The sequence below is a fragment of the Melanerpes formicivorus genome, unplaced genomic scaffold (assembly GCF_026170545.1).
Source record: "Melanerpes formicivorus ecotype bairdi unplaced genomic scaffold, bMelFor1.0.p_v2 SCAF_2, whole genome shotgun sequence".
Classification (NCBI taxonomy): domain Eukaryota; kingdom Metazoa; phylum Chordata; class Aves; order Piciformes; family Picidae; genus Melanerpes; species Melanerpes formicivorus.
In genome coordinates, this window is record NW_027142354.1 from 49,902,639 (window position 1) to 49,919,338 (window position 16,700).

At 45.1% G+C, this 16,700-nt stretch overlaps 1 protein-coding gene across 1 annotated transcript; it reads left to right on the forward strand.

Moving 5' to 3' along the window:
• Positions 1 to 258: 258 nt before the first annotated feature.
• On the forward strand, positions 259 to 16,417 carry C1QTNF2 (C1q and TNF related 2). The gene is made up of 3 exons (XM_068159582.1): positions 259 to 480; positions 7,369 to 7,617; positions 8,867 to 16,417. Exons 2-3 carry the CDS (start codon positions 7,377 to 7,379, stop codon positions 9,478 to 9,480), a joined length of 855 nt encoding a protein of 284 aa, XP_068015683.1. The 5' UTR covers positions 259 to 480; positions 7,369 to 7,376; the 3' UTR covers positions 9,481 to 16,417.
• Positions 16,418 to 16,700: the final 283 nt, after the last annotated feature.

Here is a 16,700-nt window from a genome sequence, read left to right on the forward strand (position 1 = left end):
AGTTGTTCCCTAGTTTGATCTGCGTTACCCATCTCCTTGCACAGCAGCTGCAGCAGAGAGGGACAGAACCAGTGAGAAATGATCGAGGCAACTCTTGAGCCTTTCATACAAGACTGCAAGAGAGAGGGAGAAAGAGGAAAGCTCCCCAAGCATCAAGATGCTTTCCAGCCATATGTGCGTAAAAATTTCTTCCCGCGCCACGTGACAGAGGCACAGACCCATTACACAATAATAAAAATATGCCTTTGGCAATGTTGAGCCAAGACCTAGAGCTGCTGCAGGAAGCCAGCACTCCATGCAAAAAGGAGTAAAACTTTAGTAGAAAGGACCGAAGTCAACACTGCCTACCCCTCAGAGGGACGCTGCTGTGGCAGGACGGTGCCTGGCTCTGCGCGTGACTGCGATTGGCAGCAAAACATCTGCTTAGAATCCCGTAGGTTTCCAAAGCCTGTCAAGACCTCACTGCAGAGATTAGTCGTGGTGAGTAGATTAACTTTTCCTTTTTTTTTTTTTTTTCCCCCTCCCTCCTCTTAACCTTAACTTTGAAAACTTACCAAATAAGGTCTAAATCACTGAGCACTCAGGTTCCCAATGCTCGCACAGGAATCCATAAAGGCAACAGTCAGCAGTTAAAAGAAATAGTCCAGGAAGCAAACATTCCTCAGACTTTAGTGGGAGCACCCACCTCGTGTGGCCAAAACTACAGCCTCTCCCTTCAGTCTGGAGACTGACAACTTCTCTAATGGGGCTTTAGCTCAGGGCTAGGTTTGCCACGGGCATCCCTGGTTGCCTAAAGGTTGAGATGGTGATGCAGGTTCAGGCACAGGAGATGCATCACTCTTTGTCTCCTTTGACGCTGCATGGTGTAACAGCAGGTAACAGATCAAATTCAGATCCACTCTAATACCTTCACTGGCTTTTCTCAGAAATTCAATACATCCATTTCAGTGTTGTCACTTGTGGCACACCTTATTTTATCTAAATCAGCCTTGTGTTTCCACCCCAGGCACACCACCATCAGAGCTGAGAAATAGGCTCACAGGGATAATGATTGTTTTGAAGGCTAATTAAGACATGGCTAATTGAGCCATGTTGAGAAATTGTGAAGCAGGAAGATGTTTTGTTTGAGAAAGCCTCAAGCATTGAAAGGAAACAGAGTAGAAAGTTGCCAGGTTTTGTTGATTGCTGGGTCTCCTCTTGGGTGCTCCAACCATCCTGCTCCTCCTTCCAAGCAGCAATTCCTCCCAGACTGTCTCCTCTTCTCTGCTCTGCTGTGCTTTTCCTCATCGTAGGCAGGCACACACCACCACAGCACAGCAAAGGTTGGCTTCCCTGGCCAAAAATCACTGTCCAGCCACCACATGCTACCAAACCACATCTGCCAAACCCTCAGAGATTTTTCATCTAACAGGATTTCAGCCCAGCTGCCCTGTAAACACCACAAAGTACAGCTGATCCTTCTCTCCTGGGGTTCACTCTTACAAGAAAAATTCTTTCTTACAGAAACACCTTTTTTTATGCATATAGATCTACAGAACTGGTCTGGCTTCTTTACTGAGAAGGTGATCAGGAAGATCACCTGCAGCAGGGCTGGGATGAAAATGGTCACACAGGGGCTTGCAGGAGGCACATGAAACAGGGATGTTGTGGCAGTCAAAGCTATACAAGAGACACAGCAAGAGATATGTCTCCTGAAACTCCTGCCTGTGAGGTCCCTCCAGCAGCAGCAAGCCCATCCCATGCTGCAAAAACAGGAGCTCCAGGTCAGGGCTGGAGGCTGCAAGGAGCCCTGTGGGGACACAGCCCCTAAGAATGGTGGCAGAGTGATGAGCTGTAGCTCCAGCAATAGGGATTGTGCACAGAAAAAGCTATTAGAGAGCATGGATTTGCAGTGCCCCTTCACAGATGTTCCACATGCTACAGAATCTCTTGGGATGCTTACATTTCCGCAGGAGCCAGGTTCAAACCTTGTGTACAAGTGTCTGCTTCAAACAGGCTGGTCAGGGCAACTGGGGAGTCAGGCAGCCCACTTGCTCCTGCTGTTTCTCAGTCCTGAGGAATGTTGTGCCTCAATCTCCCCTCCCCAAGGATAGCCAGGGCATGGGGCAGGCTCTGCCAAGGGCCAAGCTCCAGCAGGAAGAGAAAGACCCAGAAAGCAACAAGCACTGATAACAAAATGTCCTAAAACAGAAAAGGAGGTGTCACAAAGGCCATGGGGCAGGGTCAGAACATCCCATTTCAGATACACATAATCAAGTGTAATGATAGCATAGGCCCAAAACATATGGCTCATTAGGAAGAGAGGCCAAGAACTACTCAGCTCTCCATGCCTCAAACTTGCAAATCAGAGACACTTTGTATTTTTGGCTCTGTTTGTCCCGAGGTATTTTCTAGAAAGCTGTGTTTCAGCTCTAAGATTCAGGAGTGAACATTTTCCCAAATTATCCCCTTCCTAGTTTACTTCCTGACAGATATTCCTTGAAATGACCCAGTGGGGATTCACAGCTCAGTTTTACAAACTACAGGGGATACCTTGGACCCACACAAGCAATTTCCATTGATTCCACTGAAGGACAGGGGAATCATTGTGTCTCAAGCCCAGCTGCTGTATACCTCTGACTCCACTTGCCTGCCTCATCCTTCTACCTCAGGACCCAGACATTTGCAGGATATTTTGAAGCTTCTCTACTCTCTCTATGGGTAGAGGTTTGAGCCAGCTATGATCAGAACATGATGCCTCAGACAGAGCCTCTGGTAGCTCAGAGGGTCTTTCCTCCAAGATACTCTACCTCAGAACAACTCAGCACTACCCTTGTCCATCACATGTTTACTATGAGTTGCACCATCACCTGAGTTCAAAAGCCTGGTCTTCTTTGACTGAACAAGCTAGAAAGCACCATTGCTGCTCAATATTTCAGAGTGAGTCAATGGATTAATAAGATATTTTTAAGTATTGGGAAGAAAGGCATTTCTGTGTGTATGAGATATTGCCCATCACCAACATGAGATAAGCACTCCTCAACTGAAGGGCCAGAACACCTCTGCTCTGGCCCATACTCAGCATCAATGTGCTCAATAACCTCAAGCAAGTGCTGGTGCTGCCCCAGGCTCTGCTGGAAAGAAGCTGGAGCACAGCAGCCCTAGCACCTTGCCTATGCTGCAGCCACCTGAGCTAGCTTAAGTGAATCTGGTCCTATTTATTTTCCCATACTGAAATCAGTGCCTGCTACTGGTGTGCCCTCCCTGGCTGCTAAGGAGCTGAACATCTTCATTTTAGGGGCAGCCACACACTACAGCCATCACCTGATCCCCATGTTCGGTCAGGCTACACAGCATCTGCTCTCCTCCCTGAGCAGTCCTCCAGCAATCAGTAACCCACTGGTCACATTGCACTCTCTCACACATTGGGTATTGATCATGGGCCAAAAGCTTTCAAAACCCTATTAACAAAGACATTAATCAAAATGTCATTAGAAAAGTAAGACCTCAGCTGAAACAATGTTGCATGGCCTGCAGTGCCAGGTCTACCACTAGTGCTGTGGAGAGGAAAGATGCTGATCTGTTTCCAATTTGCTTTTTGGAGCTCATCATATGCTCTACACCAAGGAGCAATTTTCCTTTTAAGGTGGAACAGCATGAGGTTTTTTTTTCATTCAAAGAGGTTTCTTTAAGAGGTTATTTATAGATCCTCTTGTGAATGTGACTGTGCTTTGCATCCCACACGCACTGCTGTGATGTGGGATGAAATGTTCTTGTGGGGCCACTAATTAACACAGACTCAGGAGCTGCACCAGAGCACAGCTCCAGGTAGTCAAATATTCTCTTTCTATCCGTGTACCACTGCTGCTAACCTCCCAGACTCAGGCTGTTTTGGGCTTGCCACTTTTTAACCCATCAGGTCAACTACATGGGTTGTCTAAAGGTAATAGAAGTTCTTGTCATAGAATAGAATCACAGAATAGTTTGGGTTGGAAGGCACCGTAAAGATTATCTTGTTCCACTCTCCAGGACACTTTCCACTAGACAAGGTTGCTCAAGGCCCCATCCAGCTTGGTCTTGAACCCTTCCAGGGAGAGGGCATCCACAACTTCTCTGTGCAACCTATTCCTTTGCCTCGCCAACCACATCATAAATAATTTCTTCTTTATATTTAAGCTAAATCTACCCTCTTTCAATTTAAAATCATCACCCCTCATCCTTCCACCACACTCTCTGACAAAATGTCCTACCCCTTCTTTCCTGTAGGCCTCCTTTAAGCATTGAAATATCTCCCTGGACCCTTCTCTTCCCCAGGCTGAACAATCCCAACTTCCTCAGCTTGTCTTCACAGGGGAGGTACTGCAGCCCCTCAATTATCTTCATTGCCTCCTCTGGACCCACTCCAACAGGTCCATGTCTTTTTTATGCTGAGGGCCCCAGAGCTGAACACAGTATGGTAAGAACCTCTAAGAGAGAGTGCTTCCCTCCTGCTCTGAGCTCCTTCTTCCCAATTTCTTTTCTACATGAAGCAGTGCCATATTTTTTTCCAGGTTATGCTCCACAGTGACATTTTTCCCCTGCCATGTCTTATTAGCGTCATCCACCTCCAGACGTCTCCTGCTTCTCTTCTGCCCCATTTGAGGTGGTTAGTGGGAAGCACGGATGTAGCTTTCCGTGGGATTTTCCCACTACATAGGCATTTTAACATTCTGTTTCCCTTTCCACAAACTGAGAAGCCTTTATTCAGCAGTCCACATTAATACTGGTTGGTGATTTCTGTCTCACAAAGCCACTAAACAGACACTTTTCACCAGTAAGTAAGCTTGGGTATAAGAAAAGCAAAAGACAGCAGAAGAACAAAACATCTCAGCAGCCAAATCCAGCCTGGGGATCTGTTTTGCATTTCCCACTCCTCTGCATGTTCTTAATTATACGTATCACAGAACTGGGGGGGCTCCCACACAGCATTAATATGTAGCATATTTCTGGCTGGATTTGGAGCATGTAATATCCATTTCCACCCCTTCAGGAGCCAAAACCAGGATGAGAGTGCTAAGGCCAACATGAAGCCTATACAATACTTTAAGATCTTATTTCCAGTGCAAGAGTTAAACATAACTATACCAGGGAGACACTAAAGCCTCCTAGCATTTAACTTAACGCCAAGCAGAACTTCACCTGACCAAAAGGCCACTGACAGACTAAAAGGTCTGGGCTATCCTAGTTCATCTTCTAGTGCATCTGTGTTTTACTACAAATAATCAGAGGAATGGAAGACCTGCCATATGAGAAAGGATGAGAGAGCTGGGTTTGTTCAGCCTTGAGAAGACAAGGCTTAGGGGAGACCTTATTATCACATACCAGTACATAAAGGGTGGCTACCATGATGATGGAGACTCCTTTTTTGCAAGGAGTCATAGGAAAAGACAAGGGATAATTGGTACAAATTACTCCTGAGGAGATTCCAATAGGAATCCTGAAGAAAATTTTTCCTCATGAAAACAGTTAGACACTGGAATCATCTCCCAAGGGAAATACTGGATTCCCCCACACTGGTCACTTTTAAGACTCAGCTTGATAGGGTGCTGGGCCATCTCATTTCAACCACACTGTCACCTACAAAGGCTGGACCTTCCAACCTGGCATTCTGTGAAATTTGCTTCAGCACCAAATCCTGAAGATGTATGTGAAAGGTCGTTTGCTTTTCAACCCTCACATAGATTCTGTATTTCTTTAGCAGAACTTCAGGATGAAATAAGAAAGCCCATGCAAACAGATGAGGCTTGTAAAATATTTAAGTCCTTACCATCAGAGGTAGTATAATAATGGAAAAGACTGAATTTTTGTAGGATTCTTTTCCATCAGATACAAGTGTGCCTCTCTCAGCCTGAGGATAGCAGTCGTCAAAGTGATACATGGTTAATTCCTTTAAGAAAAGTAAAATAGTTTAAAAAAAAATAATTCTTTGACTTTAGCTTGATCTCTCCTAATCAAATCACTACTGAGCAACCAGTGAGCTACCCAGAGGATTTATACAGGGTAGTTTTAGGCTTCATATTTCATTTCTCTAGGGGTTACTTCAGCTACTCCAGCTGAAGAAAGGAATTGGGCCAGGGAATGCCTTTCATCCCTTCACAGGCTTGTTCAGGTTGTGCAGTGCTGTGCAGCCCAACTGTATGAAGGATGGGACATTCTCAGCTTGACAAGAGGCTCCATTTGTCTATCGGCAACGGAGATTGGAATCAATATGGCTGACCAATATGATTGAGTATTGTTCCTTTATTGTTCCAGTGTTGCAGGCCTGAGGTGTAGGCCTGTAGAGCAGGCCTGTAGTGCAAGTATAGTGCAAGTATATATAGAGTGTAGAAGAAGAGACAGGAAAGGCAGAAGTGTGTAGCAAGGGAACTGCTACAACTTATATAAACTCGGAGTGCCTTGTTGGCATGGCTTCATTGGTTCCCATCGCACTATTACAGATTATTGGTCCAACTACTAATGACACGCAAGGTTTGGTGATGCAGGTGCATGTCCTGTTGTCCCAAGATAACTTTCCATGTTTATAGCTACCAGTGCCTTGTTTTAGTTACATGCTGCAGGCACAGCACTGTTTTCAGTATTCCTGAGCTTGGAAGAGACCTCAAAGATCATTGAGTCCAACCTGTCACCACAGACCTCATGACTAGAGTAGGGAGGACACTACCGCCCACTGCAGGCTTGAACTCACGACCTTTCCATTAAGGGTCTGATGCGCTACCAACTGAGCCACTCTGAGTTTTGCTACACTGCTAGCTGGCTCTGCATTTATGCTGAGCATGGCCTACCACCATGTCAGGCTCTAGGCCAGCACTGCCAGATTGCTCACACTGCTCGTCGCTGGCATTGCCACATTTGTCCAGTCAGGCAAAACGCAAGTAGAACTGCCTTAGCCCAAAGCCTCTGCATGACTGTCTCCTGAATTCAGCCCTGGATCACACAATAGAGTTTGTACTTGGTAAGAAACCCTCATGACCCAGCTGCAGCACAGGTCTTACTGGAGAAGTTTACACCAAAACTCTTTCTCTTTCCTCCACTCCAGAAGTCTTGAGCAGCTGCTTTGTGTACCCCCCTGCCATGGCTTCTTGTGTTTTGGGGAAAAGGTGGTGCAGGGAGCAAAACATGGGATGGCCACAGATAGACCCTATTGCTCAGATAAACAAAACTCTATGATCCAAATCCTTGAATTCATATCACACCAAAACAAACATCTCCTCCATCCTGCCAAAACCCCTGCCCAATTACCTCCCGCTTCTGTGCAAGTCTCTACATCACCATTCCAGTGAAGGGGACACTGCTGTACTCACACACACTGGCTTCCACACACAACAGCCATGTCCCATCTCATTTTTACAGGCTGTGCCATGATCTCTGCTGTCCTCCTGCTCTGGACCGTGCCCTGTGTGGCAAACCACATCCTGGGGGGCTTTGCCAAGGGAGAGCTTCAGGAAAGTCCCCAGCTGGCATGCAGCTTGCCAGGACCCCCTGGGCCACCTGGGCCCCCTGGTGCACCTGGGACTCCGGGGACAGTCGGTAGGATGGGCTTCCCAGGAAAAGATGGCAAGGATGGCAAGGATGGGGATAAAGGCGAGCATGGAGATGAAGGTAAGAGAAAAGTGCTTCTTGGCAGAACAGGGGTAAAATGTAAAAGCTATAGTGCAACAGCTCAGTTAACAGCAACCTGCCACCCCAAATCTGAGCCTCAGGACAGATATCCCATAGGAACTTTCTAGAGCTTTCCACTCTCCCCCCTCTAACCTCTCACATTTGTCAGCTCTTGCCAGAGGGGTTCAGACTCACTTTATTTGCTTACAGAATCTTAATGCTGTTTGCAGTTCCTATTGGCTACCCTTTGTTTCCAAGTGAGATTTTCCCAGTTCCCATATATTCTCTCCGGATGAGACAAAATGATGGTCTTTGACTCCTGCTATCAAGGGAAACAGTCAGGTGCTCATCAGAGCTCTCTAGTTGGGTGACAGGATATGTTCAGTCTTAATCAAAGCAAACAACAGCCCTTCTTTAATCCTGAGCACCAGGACCAGCGATAGAGAGGAAGTGGTGATTTCCCATTGCCACACTAGAGTGCACTCCTGATCCAGCACAATGCCAGCACACCAAAGCCGCATCTTCTCTTCTCCCATCCACAAAACAGGGAGTTCAGAGAACAGTTTTCCACCCACAGCTGCATTTAAATCAAGTCTTGCTAGAGCAGTTCAAGAGACAGGGCATGAATCCCCATGAACCTGCTGTGTACTGGACACTACCACAATCAGCACTAATCACAGGTTTCAGCATCAGTGTGACAGCCCAAATTATCTCCCACCTCAAGAAAGTCTCTGCACCAACTATTTTCTGGTTCATGACTGGTTCATTCCCAGTGAGGCTCAGCTTTTTGACATTTAATATTTTACCTTTTTTGAGCAACAGTTTCATGTTTAATTAAAAAAAAAAGGGGGGGGGGGAAGAGTACTCCATCTGCTCGAAGCTAGGTTCCAAAAGCCTCACAAACCTGTCCCACTTCTAAAAACACAAAAAATTTAAAGCTTGTTCCTGGCTAGCTCTTTAATTAATTACTCGTTTTTCTCAAGTGAGCCAGATAATTGAACCAGCCTTTTGGTCCCTAAAAGGGACAGATTGTCCTGCTCCTGAGTCTCATTGTTATCATGCCAACTACCTATCTAACATGGTTAGTCAGTTCTGACAGATGTCCAGCCCCAGGTGGTATTTCACTGGAAATCTCACCAGCAAGATTTTCCTCTTAAATGAAAATTTTACTGCTGCAACCACACAACCCCTTTCCACCTGCCAGATCCTCTCTCTCACTGAAGAATTTACAAGGTTATTTGTCTTCTAGGTCCACAAGGCAGAACAGGAAACCCCGGCAAGCCAGGACCAAAGGGGAAAGCAGGAGCTATTGGCAAAGCAGGCCCACGAGGGCCCAAGGGTTTGAAGGGTAGTCCTGGAAAAAATGGGGCACCAGGAAAGAAAGGGCCCAAAGGGAACAAGGGCGAGACTGGGATGCCAGGACCCTGCACCTGTAATGCCAACAAAGCCAAATCTGCCTTCTCTGTGGCAGTCTCAAAGAGCTACCCAAGGGAAAGGCTGCCCATCAAATTTGACAGGATCCTGATGAATGAGGGAGGACATTACAATGCTTCCAGTGGGAAATTTATATGCGGCATCCCAGGTATTTACTACTTCACTTATGATATCACTTTGGCCAACAAACATTTGGCCATTGGCTTGGTTCACAACGGGCAGTACCGGATCAAGACCTTTGATGCCAACACAGGGAACCATGATGTTGCCTCTGGATCAACCATCCTTTCTCTGAAGCAGGAGGATGAGGTATGGCTGCAGATCTTTTACTCAGAACAAAATGGGCTTTTTTATGATCCTTACTGGACAGACAGCTTATTTACTGGCTTCCTGATATATCCTGATCAAGATTATCTCAATGAAATATAGGATGAGAAACTAACCCAAGGAAATACATGAGACCACACTTCAGCAAAGTATGGCCTGTACATGGATATGTGTAAGATTATCATACAATTCCATATTTTTGGGGCTAACAGCCTGCATTGGGTATTTACTTATGTCATCAAGTGCCAGGACCTGTAGGGCTCACCCTTAAGCAGCCTCATGAATCAATACATCTCAAAGCCACTCATTATGTATTCCATGATGATTCCAACACACCATGGACATGTAACTCAAATACTGGTGCAGAATGCTTTGATTATAATAAAGCATGGAAGCCAACAACCATTTCCTGAAAGCTGAGCTCAGAAGTGCCTCTGATGCTGGACAACATATCACCACACCTTCTCCCTCTACACCCTGTAACAGCAGTAATCCTTGTTCATACAGAGCTGCACTTTACCAACTACTCAACAGTCAGGAAGTTTTCAGCTGAAGTTATAAAAGAGCAAGCAGCTCTCAGCCTCATCAAAGCACCTCTAATAGGCAAAGGCATCTGGTCTAAATAGGAAATGACACAAAAGAGATCTCATCTTTAAGGCTGAAGATAAGACTCTTCATAGGACATGAGCTGTTGCAGTGAGCACCACTGGCATTTCTCAGATTGCAGCCTCATTATACCAGCGCTGGGGTCCTGCATCTGGTTTCAGACAAGCATTGACAGGCTGTGACCAGAGCCTAAACTGGACTGTGCAAGCAAGATGCAAGTGGGCCTCTGAGCCATGGTGGAGGATGAACATCACAATTAAGACCCAAGTGTCAAAGACAGAATCACTCTTCACTCTTGGAACAGAATCACTCCTGGCAGCTTTTGCTGGACATAGATACTTGTGGTGCTACAGGGATCCTTCTCGAGGGCTTAATGCTAAGCTAGACCACATCTTGCTGCTGTTTTGCTTTTTTGATGTTGTATGCCAAATATTACAGATGTTCCAAAAATCAATGTTTGGGTTCTAAACCGTATGGGGGAATAAAAATAAAAAACCCAAAACCAATCAACCAACCAACCAAAAACCATGGAGAAGTCAAAACCTGAACTGTTTGTTAAACTGAGCTTATCAATTTCCTCCCCTCTGTAGCAACTAATACAGAGACATGCTCCAAAATGATTTGCTATTACCAGAGCAAAGGGCTATCCTGCTATAAAGCCACTTAGTCTGGCTGCCTTGCTCCAGGGTGTCCACTGCTCCTGTAACAAAGAGGTCTCTCTTTCCATAGCCAGATTGAAGGAGTCTCTTTTTTTTTGCTATCAGATGCATCTTCTTGGTTTCCAGTCACATTTCTCATCTCTTTTATCACTTGGTGAAAACTCTCATGAACTTCCACTTCCTCTAATCATCATATTGAGTCATTGGAGGGCTATCCCTTAGGAGCAAAGATTTTTTTAGCATATTTTTTCCCAATCATATTTTTACAAGTCAAAATATTTGCATGATTTTCATGACCTACAGTAATTGTGTTGTATCTTACACAAATCTTTTCAAATACATTTTATAAACCAAAATAGCCTTGCTGGAACAGTCTTGGTATTTATAAAAGTGGGTTCCCAGAAGGTAATTCCAAAACTGTGACACAGATTCCACATCCACTGTTGGGTTTAGTTGATGGATTTTGTGCAACAGGAGTATTGCCCCCCCAACTCCCAGCCCAGTCAGCTGGGGAACGTGCATAGTTCTCTGCTCTCTGTGCAAGAAAACCTGCAAGGTGGAAGAACAGGATCTGTCCATTCCCCTGAAGCTGCTCACCCAGATGGCCAGTGTCCTACCCCTGGCAATGGTTGCTCAGACAATATATTTCTTTTTCCAAAGCTCCCTTGTTTATTGTCTCTTGGGGTTCATTTGCAGACAGCTTCCCAAGGCAGCAGCAGATCAAGAACTGCATTTATTCCTCAGTGCCCAGCCCTGCACTCCCAGGAGTCCAGAGGAGAAAACAACCCCTTTTGGGCTGAGTTACACGCAGCTCTCTGCCAAAACACAGGTCTCCCAGCAACTGTACATGTCAGAAGCAGCTCAAGGGAGGTGGAGGGACACATGGAAGGATGTTGCCTCTCCACAACACCATCCAGCTGTACTGCACCCAAAAGGAAAATGATATAGCAGAGCTTTAATTAACCCGTTAGTGCTCACAGCCACTGCTGTCAAAAGACAAGCCTTGGTTGGCTCCTCAGTTCTTTCCCCCTGATTAAGTGTTTTACCCATCCCCAAAAGTGGGTATTTTGGGGGTGTTTTTTTTTCTATTGTTTGGGTTTTATTTGTGGTTAAGTCATTTCTCCAGTGATTTTATGAGATAAAGCCACTTGGCACCAGAGCTAGGAGAGCACCAGAGGGGAAAAGCCTGAGGAGGGTGAAGGGGAAGAAGCAGTGAGCAATGAGATCAGCTCAGTCTTCCTTTGTTATCTCTAGAAAAGACCCCAGCAGGGAGCATTTTGTCCCAGTATCAACCCTCTCAGAGGAACATGATCTGGTTTTCCCAGATGAGAAGCAAGGGAAGTTATTAACTGTCTGGCAAAGCATCCTTTTGATTCTAGTGAAAAAGAAAACCTGCAAATGAGTCTTTTAAGTCTGCAATATCAAAATACAAATTATAATGAGAACCACTGCCCCCCACCGAGTGCGCAGTGTGTAGTGCTTGCTTTCATTTTGGAGCTGCAAAGTCCTTCCCACAGGAGCAGCACAGGACTTCTGGCTCCAGCTGGCTCTGTCCAGCCTCAGGAACTACCCCAGGTCACCGTGCTGCCCTCTCTATCCTTCACAGCTCAAACCCCTAGGCATCTGTTGCCATCAAAGACTCCAAGAAACAGAACACCCAAATTAACAAAATATAGCAGGCATGAGGGAAAGGAGCAGCTTCTCCAGATTGTTTAATCTCTCATCACTGTGAAGTCATTTAAAGACACCATGCATCATATCTCTGTGAAAGAGGCAGGAGCATTTGAAGTGATAGATCTGGGCTCCTCTTGGACAAGTTCCTCTGAAAAAGATGTATTTCCTCTTATGGTGCTTTAAGAGCTACTTGCATGCTGAACAAAATGTCTCCACTCAGCCCAATCCTGCAGGGAGAACCATCTCAAGCAGCTGAGGGCTCTCCCTGCTCCTGCCTCACCCAGGAGGAGAGGGAGGTGGTATAGGCAGCTGGTAAGGTACAAGTATGCCTGGGTCACTACAGGGCAAGTTACTAAAATATTAAAAGGGGGCAAAACCCTTCCCCACCTAATGCCAAATGACTGGCTCATTGGAGAATTTAAAATAACATTCTGGCTTACTTTTGCATCTTTGGGCTGCATTTTTGTTTGTGCTGTTATTGTCCTCCAGCCAAACAGTTCTTTGTTTTTAAACTGAAATTAAGATTTACATAAAGTCTCTCTATTCCAAAGACAAAAAGTTTCTGGAAAACCACCAAGTAAAGCTCTGGTTTTCACAGCCAAGCTCTCTCAAGAGAGCACCACTCCCACGCAGGCTGCTCACCCAAGCCCAGGCAGCTGCCTTCACCTCTGGTAGGGTGGGAGAAGAGTGAGAATGGTGGTAGCTGGGTGAGCACATGGGTACATGCCATCAGGCAGGAAGGAGGAACATCCTGGCTGAACAGGATGCCATCCACATCTGCCACTCCAGCACAACATCTGTTATGCTGCAGCACTCTCCTTCACCTGAAGTGTCAAGAGCTGCCTTTTGCACCATGTTTTAGCATTGCCAAGGGCTGCCTCTGCACATGGAACAAGCCAGTTCCATCAACAGAAGCAGCAAAGTTAAATGAGGACAGCACAAGCCCATGACCCACAGTTTCACATGCTCCACTTCAGCACTGCTATTACCCCCCCAATGGCTCTGTCATTCCCTAATGACTGTGTGCAGAACAGGCTGTGTCCTCTGGGTGCTTGACAGGCACGTTGAGAAGTGAAAGACCTCTACAAGGAAGGGTATGTTCATGGAGATTCCACATAAACCACTGGCTGAGAGAAAGAATGAGGAAATGAGTGAGGAAGACAGGATGGTGTGCTTAAAGTCGAGGGGGTGGGGGGGTGGAGGGGGAGGATGAGGGAGGGAAGGGGGAACTGGCTTGTGGTTCATGCCAGTTATCAGGCACTAAGCTTGGCTATTTCAGGCTATTGGGCAGCAAGCAGCTCACAAGCTTCCTGTGGGGGCTCCCAGTGCTCCAAGACAAGGCACCCTGACTCAAACTGCTCGGCATCAGTGGAAAGCTAGGAACTGTTACCATTCAAAAGCCTTTAAATAAAACTGGATCTTCAAGCTACATAGAAGGGCAAAATATTTTGCCTAAACACTGCCTGTAATATCGTCCTTTCCCTGCAGTGTCACAGTCTTAGCCTGGCATGGATACATACCCAACAGCAGCTCACTGGGGTTAAGCCCTTCCTACCAGCCAGACTTAGTCATTATAGTTCCTAAGGACAGTCCAAATCCTGTAGCATCTTTAAAAACAATTTAAAAAATGTATATATATATATTTTTATATATATGTAATTCATAGCCTGCTTCTACCAACAGCAGAGGAAAGCAGGTTATAGCTCTCCAAACTCATGACCATGGAAAGGGGTAGCCCTGCTCTCACCCTACCCTTACCCATTTGCAGAGATCTGGTCCCCCACATCTGAGAGCCTGCCCTTCATGCTGGCAGGTAAAATACAGGTTGCCTGCGCCATTTCTTGATGTCTTTGTGGCTGGTGTCCTCAGTTATTGGTCACCTAAAAGCAATTTTTTTGCCCCAACAATCAGAATGGTCGCACTATCAGTAAAGATGTTAACTTGCTTTGTTAAACTATTTTTTGAGGGGAAAATGCTACAACATTAACAATTTCATTGACTTACAAACTCAGCTTGTTACTGACCCTGCACCTGTGCTTTACTTTACCAGGACTTACTAGTGAGTAACACAGAACTTCCCAAAGTGCACAGAAACTTTATGCAAAACTACTTTAGGAATCTCCATGAGAGTTTACTTTTCTCTTTCTCTGTCTGGTTTGCTGTTGTGTTTGTTTGGTTTTCTTGTGGGAGTTTTGTTTGGTTGGTTGGTTTTGGGGTTGCTTTTCTTTTAAGCATTTGAAAATGAAATCAACAGTTCTGTTGCAGCTAAAGCCTGTATTTTATCCCAAACTATATTTTCACCCAATATAATGTCCCACGATATCAGAACCTGATAAAGATTCACAGGATCCCATTTGGTTGTAAAAAGACACACTGCAGCTGCAGCCAGTTTTTACAGTATCAATGAGTTAATGACCATCTCTCTGTGTTGTTCATTTGGCTATCAGAAGGAAGAGTACTGGATTCCCTGTTTTATGTGTATGGCCTTGCTGGCACTTCCTCCTTCAAAACAAAGTGATTCCAAGGTTCAAGGCTATGTCTGAGCTCTTATCAAGTCCAGAATTACTGCTCTCTTTGTTGCTGTGAATATTTTATGACATCAAAGATGCCATTGGTTGTTGGGTTTTTTTTAATCAACAGGGCAGACTATTTGGGTCCCCCTAACAGCCATGCTACATAAAGGAGAACCTTATTCATTATTGGTTTCCATTTTTAATATCAAGGCAGTTCTGAAGGAAACTTCCGATACACCATGCCTAATTTAGTTTCAAATGGAACAAGTGAAGCACACAGCCCATATTTGGGAAAAATCAAATGGTTTGGCTGCAATGGTTGCAGCATTATATGGAACAAGTTTCTATTTCACATGGCACCTCAAGACTATTATAAAAGATAATTCAGTTTTTAAAAACACAAGTGTTTTAAACCAACAGGTGCTATGAACATGAGTTTCTGCAAATTCCTATCATGTTTCTGCTATTGAAAGTTTATTTCAAAGCAGTGATATTCTTTCTTTCAGTTAATGCTATTGGCTTCTTTTGCACCATAAAAGTTTTGAAAATAGCTGTATATAAAAACTGTTAGAGAAAATTAACATACTGTTGTATGAACCATGGACAGGCCACTTGTATAAAATGCTCTAGCTGTTAATTCAACAAAACAGTTAAGCACATGCTTCCTTTTGAGGCAGTTTTTTTTTTCCCCCTGCCTTAATTTAAGGCACCAAAGTACTTTGTTTAAGGGATACCAGGATGTACTTAAAAGAAAACAGGGGACATTATTTCTGATGGACACTTGGTGGCAGCTTTTATCTGTAGGCTTAATAGCTGTTGCCACTTAACTTCACTGCTTCTCTTTTATAGCAGGGGACAAGCCAGCAAACAGAGACTATAAACAACTGGGGTATGTTTTCCCCAGAAGATTTGGTCAACAACTTTCTTTGATCACAAAAAATACTTTCACAGGAACACTAAAATCAACACACATTATTTTGAGTGAAGCAGATTTGTGTTGTTTCTTTCCTTCAGGAAATCAACTGAGGAACAAATGTTTCGTGAGGGTCTTTGGCAAATTCAAGTGCAGAACGACTGGCAATTCTTTGGTTTAAGAAAACACCTACTTCTGAAATGTAGTTCTTCAAAGAGGAAAGCTACTGCTAGGCCTGGTGAACTGTGCCATGAAAATGTTTCATCTTCAATGGATCAGCAGGCAGATTTGGGTGTAAAACAGGTTGTGTGGTCCTTTTTTTATTATTTTGGCTTCTGGAGTTGCTGAAGGAGAGTGGTGAGAAAGACTTGTTGAAAGATTTCGGTTCAATCTGCTGAAATACTCACTGGACTATAAACATGGTCCTTGGAGTCCCAGAAATAAAGGCCTATGGAGCCTCGCAGTTTCTTGGGCTCTTTGGGCATGTAACTTGGAAAGCATGAGGGCCTTGGCCTCCCAAGGCAAAGCAGTGACTGAGACATAGTCTTGAAGCTTTAGGCAGATTGAGCTCTGATGGTAAACCACAAATACCCAAGTACTGCGGCAGCACACCAGGGCCCTGCTATTGCCAGTGCTGTGCACTGCTGTGTAACAAGGATGAGACCTGTTCCAAAGACATGAGATCTGGATTATGTCTGAAGTAAAGGAGAATGGGGAGAAGCACATCCTCTGTTCAGTCCTAGCTCAGTGTCTGCACAGGACAGAGTTGCTTTCTGGCACTACAAGAGGGAAACCTTGACATGTGGCCCAAAAGGGAGATGTGCTCCTGCAGACATAAGCAAGCACTTCTATCTACAGGTTCCTGGCAGCTAAACATAACGTGTCTCATACTTGGAACCGTAAGACCCGGAGAAAATCTATTTTGCTTGCAGCCGCCTCCGGGGGCTGTTCTGCCCT

Coding starts and splice junctions, on each gene's coding strand:
- C1QTNF2 (XM_068159582.1), top strand. CDS start 7,377: ATGATCTCTGCTGTCCTCCTGCTCTGGACCGTGCCCTGTGTGGCAAAC. Junction 7,618..8,866: donor AGGCGAGCATGGAGATGAAG/GTAAGAGAAAAG, acceptor TTTGTCTTCTAG/GTCCACAAGGCAGAACAGGA.